This window comes from Phymastichus coffea, unplaced genomic scaffold (genome assembly GCF_024137745.1).
Source record: "Phymastichus coffea isolate CEN01 unplaced genomic scaffold, Cenicafe_Pcof_1.1 PCOF00014, whole genome shotgun sequence".
Lineage (NCBI taxonomy): Eukaryota > Metazoa > Arthropoda > Insecta > Hymenoptera > Eulophidae > Phymastichus > Phymastichus coffea.
The window spans coordinates 3,302,608-3,309,347 of record NW_026706825.1 but is presented as its reverse complement, the minus strand read 5'-3'; the positions used below and the strand labels follow the sequence as shown (position 1 = coordinate 3,309,347).

Here is a 6,740-nt window from a genome sequence, read left to right as displayed (position 1 = left end):
GTGAATGGACCACATACAATGTACGGCCAATGCAAACTCAAAACTTTCGGAAAGGACTTTATTTACAATGTAGCTGCAGACTCATTTCCGCTTGACGCCGACGGACTTTTAGGCAGAGATTGGCTCAAAAACTATCAGGCTATAATAAATACTACAGACGAAATAATAGAAATCAAAGACGAACACAAAAACATATTAAGTTTTAAGTTTAATAGAGAACACACACCGCTTCAACCTGGAATAAATATTCTTACTGTCAAAATTAATGAGCCGGACGGAGATTATATCATTACAGATCAAAAAAACATAGTGACGCCTGCAATTTATAACGTAAGGGATGGAAAAGCGAAATTAAGTTGCATAAATAATTCAGAGAAACAAGTCAATATATACACTGACTTACACATAGAACAATTCAAAGAAAACATTTCAATATTAAACAATAACATTCCTAACGACCAGAGGAAAGCGCTTCTACAACAGTTCTATTCTCAAGAAAGTAATATCTATGCAACGCAGGATAGGGACAAACTTATTACTGAGAATACACGGGTTTCACACCTGCCGCAAGAACAAGCCAATGCTATCTTAACACTTGTTAGAGCTTTCTCGGATATATTTCAACTTGAAGGAGATGCCGCCCCTTCACTCGATGACGTATATCACCGAATAGATTTAACTACAGCTCAGCCTATCAGTTCAAAACTATATCGACACCCGATGGCATTGCATAAAGAAATTGATAAACAAATCACGGACCTTGAAGAAAGAGGAGTAATAGTGAAGTCAAATTCGCCCTTCCTTTCGCCCGTATGGTGTGTACCTAAGAAAATGGATGCCTCAGGGGTACAGAAGTATAGAGTAGTAATTGACTTTCGGAAATTAAATGAATACACACTCCACGACAACTATCCGCTACCCTCAATAGATGAAATCTTAGATCAATTAGGAGAAACAAGATACTTTAGCGCGTTTGACCTTTTTAGCGGTTTTTATCAGGTCCCTGTATTACAAGAGCACCGCGAACGAACAGCATTCAGCACCCACAAAGGACATTGGGAATTTAAACAGATGCCAATGGGACTCAAAAATGCACCCGCGACCTTTCAGCGCATAATGAATTTAAAATTACAAGGATTAATTGGCACAATATGCTTTGTATATCTAGACGATATCATAGTATATTCAAAAACATTTGAAGAGCACCTGCAAAATTTACAAACTTTATTTCAACGACTGAGGAAGACAAAATTAAAACTACAACCAGATAAATGCGAATACGTAAAGGCAGAATTAGAATACCTTGGACACTTAATTACAAAAGAAGGAGTTTTACCGAACCCAAGTAAGATAGACTGTATAAGGAACTACAAACAACCCGTTAATCAAAAAGAAGTACGCCAGCTATTAGGTCTATGCGGATATTATAGAAAATTCATCAAAAACTACGGTAAAATAATCGTACCTTTAAATAAGCTCATGTGTAAGGACCAAAAGTTTGAATTTACTCATGAATGCCAAGAGGCCTTCAAAACATTGAAAGAAAAATTAACCTCAGCGCCTATATTACGTTACCCAAACCTCGAAGAATTATTTATACTCACAACCGATGCAAGTAACGAAGGACTCGGAGCAATATTAAGTCAAGGAGATTACAAAAAGGGAAAAGATTTACCTTGTGCATACGCATCACGAGCACTTAATAGCGCAGAGAAAAACTACTCGACCACTGAGAAAGAATTGCTCGGAGCCGTCTGGGCTATAAGGCATTTTAGACACTTTTTATATGGAAAGCCATTTATTCTCATAACCGACCATGCACCTTTGGCAGGACTAATCAAGACCAAGTCACCCGAGATCGGATCGAGGATATTTAAACTACTTCTTAAAATAGCTGACTTTCAGCCAATGGTTGAATATAAAAAGGGTAGATTAAATACTAACGCCGACGCACTTAGCCGAGCATTTTGCACTGAAACTCTTTGCAGCATTGTATGGACGCGAGACAGTTACCCTGCTCTCACTATCACAAAGGACAAATGGCAATCGACGCCAGCAACAAAATTATTGAAGGAGTCGACCGAAAAGGGGACTAAAGCGTTAGAATTTAGTGAAGATTTTACCCTACAGGAAGTTGAGAACTCGATCAGTCACCTAAGAATGGTAGCAACATCAAACGGCATTAATCGGCTCTACATAAAAAGGAAACATCGTTATGAAAAACCAGTTGATGCAAACAAAACTATCAAGTCTGCTCCCCTAGCTGACCCGGATATAGCTAGTGAGCAACCTAAGACTACGGCAAGACCATTATCGCCAATAACAAACGATGTTGAAGATTCATATCTGCCTTTAAAACAACGACTACCTCGCCAGCGAGGAAGGCCAAAAATAAAGTCGCAAGTTATTATGAATAATGAATGTGAAGGAGACGTAATTTTGGAACCTTCTGAAGAGCTTATAACTAATCTACTGCCCGTAGTAATAGACATTCTTAATAAACTCAAAGCTGATGAAACTCTAGAATTCAGAAAAATCGATCACAGTACATCTCAAAAATTAATTCAGAAATTTGCTGAAATGGCCAAGAAAATGAGGCGGCCAACTCTCTACATTAAAAGCACAGAGCAGCAACACGTAAATAATGAAGCTACATAAAAAACACTACTAGGTAGGGCACACGGTGAAACACACTGGAAGCAAGATAAAATGACAATTGAGCTTAGAAAATACTGTTGGGAAACAAAAACAGAGGATATAAGAAATTGGATCGATTCGTGTGAACATTGTCGTAATGAGGAGATAAAGAAACGATTCCGAGCGCCAGGCACACTCATTGAAGCACCCTCAGATATCAACGAAATCTGGTACATAGACCATGCGCAACCAAAGAAATATTTATATTTATTTGTAATCGAAGCACTATCAAGATATGTAAAGGTCATAATTCTAAATAGTTTCGATGAAACCACAGATGCCCTTAAAAACCTATTCTGTGAATGGGGGACGCCTAAAAAAATAATATCCGATAACGGCTCAACATTTCATTCAAAGTCATTTCAAAAGCTATTAGAACAATATGGAGTAAGCCACTATCCGGTTACGCCTCTACACCCTCAATCGAATGGAATTTGCGAGAGAGTTATTGGCACACTCAAAAATAAAGTTACTCGAGCGCTAGAAAACAACCGATCACACATACCTACAGTAATGAGCTACAACAATACAATACACCCAAGCACAGGATTTTCACCTTACGAACTCTTTTATGCCCGTGCACCACGTGAAATGATAACCGGTTCTCTGCTACGAGATATTATCGAAGGAAGATTCCACAAAGCCAATCGAGATAAAATCACCGCAAAAGTAAAGATCGATAAAAGTAAACAGAGAAATAAAAAATTAGTGGACTCACGACAAGCATTAAAATTTAAACCAGAATTACAGCAACAAGTGATGTTCAAGTTAGGGAACGAATATCAAGGGCCGGAAACAATACTTACAATAAATCGAAATACTAATACCACACAGATATTATATAATAATGCTTTATTTAGACGACATTTCAATCAATTAAAGCCATTGCCTGACGTTTTTATTTCAGATGAGGGAACTCTTAGTGCTACTCAACATATTCATTAATGTACAAGGAAAAATCAGTATAACACATCAATCTGTACCATTGCTGAGACAGAATTTCGGCACTGCTTTTCTTTACGAAGATATTTGGACCATAGTCAATCATATTAACTTGACTGTACTCCTACTTAACGGAAGAGAAATTGAACAGCATTTAGATCTCATAACTACCACGTGTAGTGGCCACAAGTGTCAAGCTAAAGATTTCATTGCACACCAGAAACGCCGATTACGCAGTCTAACGCAGAAGTTATCGCTTTTTCAGCCACACCCTGTAGAAGCCAAAAACAGAAAAAAAAGAGGCTTATTTAACTTTGTCGGATCAGTCAACAAATTTCTTTTTGGTACAATGGACGCAAATGACGCAGAGTACTATAATCAAGAAATCGACAAACTATATAACCATACAGGGAAAGCCCTGTTAGCAGTAACAAATCAAACAATATTTATGCAGGATACTTTTAATGAATTTTCAAAAGAATTTCATACATTCAAGAATAACGAGCAGGAATTGTTAAATTGGAGTAGGAAAATGAAATCTGTATTTACAGACTATCAGGCAAACACAATGATACATCTATCACTTGAAGAAATCGACGTAGCGATTGAAGAATACGATAATTATATTACAGAGTTATTTACGGCTATAAACATTGCTCGAAACGGCTTATTATCACCAGCACTTATGAAGCCAGAAACACTCATACAAGGTCTACGTGAAGCATATGAACAAAATGTATATATCGACATACTTTTACCACCTCACATAAATAATTATTTCTCTATTATACAGTCCATGACATTTTCATCATACATATCCAAAGCAGGACTTACAATAGTTACTAAATACCCCATTGCACATGCAGATCCTTATGAAATTCTAAAGTTACGAGCACTACCTTTTGAAAGTCGCTTAAACGTACTTGGATTGTTCGATGTAACACAGCAATACATACTCGTATCAAAGGATAACACTAAATACACGACTATTGATGACGTTAACACATGCTCACGCAATGATCAAGGAAGACTATGCCCAATTCAGTTCTTTCCAAAACGCCTGCAGTCACTAGATAATTGTGAAAGACTTCTCTTTGACGATGTAAAGAAATGCCCGCCAAAGTACTTTGCATTATCGCAACCCTTCATACAAAGATTAAACATCACCAGCTTTTACATACTACCTACCGCTGTGATGCAGTTTAGTCTCTTCTGTCGTTCTTATATAAAGGATTTACAAATAGAGCAACCAACTGTTGTACAACTATCTGACGGATTTTTTCTTACTAATGTTGATTACAGACTCGAAATCACACATGACGTACGTACTCACACTGAAAGCTACCCAAAAATAGACATTCCATCACTTCCACAAAATACCTCATCCGTGATTCCTACATTAACCTTACAAACGCACCACTTAGAGAATTTACACACAAAAGCGTCAAATTTAAAACAAATCGAGGAGGAGCTTGAATTATTATCAAAGGAACAACGTCATCACTCCTATATCGCTACCGCCGTAGATTACCTGCACTACGCTGGATACATTGCGCTCGCACTTATAGCAATTTATATTAGTTATAAGATAGGGTTGTTTAGTGCCATAGCTGTATTTTTACGATATATTTTTAGACGTCTTACAGGACATTGTTGTTGTCATAATCGTGCATCCACTTCAGATATAGTTACCTACACTCGTTGCTCTAACGTTAAAGCTGTTGTCGATCCGATTAATAATGATATTGTCTGTAACTCTTTTATGTTGCACAAAGTGCCACCACAGGTTGCGAACATATTGTGAGATTCTTGAGGACAAGAATCAGCTTAAGGAAGGGATTGTCATGCGAACTAATAATAAAATAATATAGTTATCTCCTGTAGCTAAGAACATATGTTATACACGCGTATTCGTTGCACACGCGGGCCGACTGAAGTAGAAGACATAAGAAAGGCCGAAACAAACAAACTGTACGCGGTAAATACATGATAGACTAGAAATGAAATAGAACATAGACAGCTGCAAACCTAAATAAACAATTAAGCGATATGACTCTCTCGGTTCCCAGGATATACTTATTCCTGAAGGAAGTGGTAGGGACTTATCTTAAGTTTGTGAGCCCCCGAGAGGGACAAGCGCAGGCAGTCCTGTACACGATCTCGCCTTGTAAAGACATCTCTCTGGAGCTCTGTCACTTTATAATAAAAGTATTATTATATAACTGCCGACTTCGACGCTTAGATTCCTGCAAGTACCCACACGCGCCTTATAACTCGACTATCGCTACCGCAGCGTGTAAAACTTGCCGTGACATTCATCAAAATTGGATGACACTAGGGATAACACACCAAAAATTGGAATTACGATTACCAATTCAAAGGCTAGAGCCTTTATTGTTTATTATAAATTTTTATCTATATGAATGTCTTAATGACGGATTATTCGTCAACTCAGAACAGCTCAGTGCTATTATTTATGAGGTTAGGAATGATGGCAGAATGCGAAACCTAAAAATATTGCCATGGTGGTAGTGTGACGATGGGTAATATTTTTCATTTCTTATTTTTGTATTAATCAGTAAATTTCGCCTTTTTCTCTAAACACCTGTATCTCCTCAAACGAATGTAGAATTTTCTGAAAAAGCCCATAAAACAAGAATGTGCCCAGACTCAGCATCTGGAGCATGTTTCTCACTCCAAAAAGAATTGGTTCAGGCTATGACGCCACGCCGACAAGGAAATTCAACGAGCTAGAGGAAGTCATAAAAATTTTACGACGTCCTGTTTTCTATTTTTTCAAAAATCTGAAAAACCGTAATGCTACGTAAAGCTTATTTAGAATTAAAATAGTTATTTCATAAAATTTACGTATTCATATATTTTTCCATTATTTTTATGTTATATCGGGTCAATGACCAGCAAAGTTCAACTAAGAGTAGCATATCTACAAAAGACAATTTTATGAGAAATTTATCAAAGAAACACGAAAGTAGTTGCACTTTTAATAAATTCCGATTAACAATTTAGTTCAAATATTAATAAGTTGTTAATAAAAAATTCAAAATTATGTTTCTCTCTCCCTCAATGTGTTAATATTTTAT

The 6,740-nt window shown here is 36.9% G+C and overlaps 1 protein-coding gene across 1 annotated transcript; it reads left to right on the top strand.

Moving 5' to 3' along the window:
• Positions 1–2,709: 2,709 nt before the first annotated feature.
• On the top strand, positions 2,710–3,642 carry LOC131673958 (uncharacterized protein K02A2.6-like). The gene has a single exon (XM_058952367.1). It carries the CDS (start codon positions 2,710–2,712, stop codon positions 3,640–3,642), a length of 933 nt encoding a protein of 310 aa, XP_058808350.1.
• Positions 3,643–6,740: the final 3,098 nt, after the last annotated feature.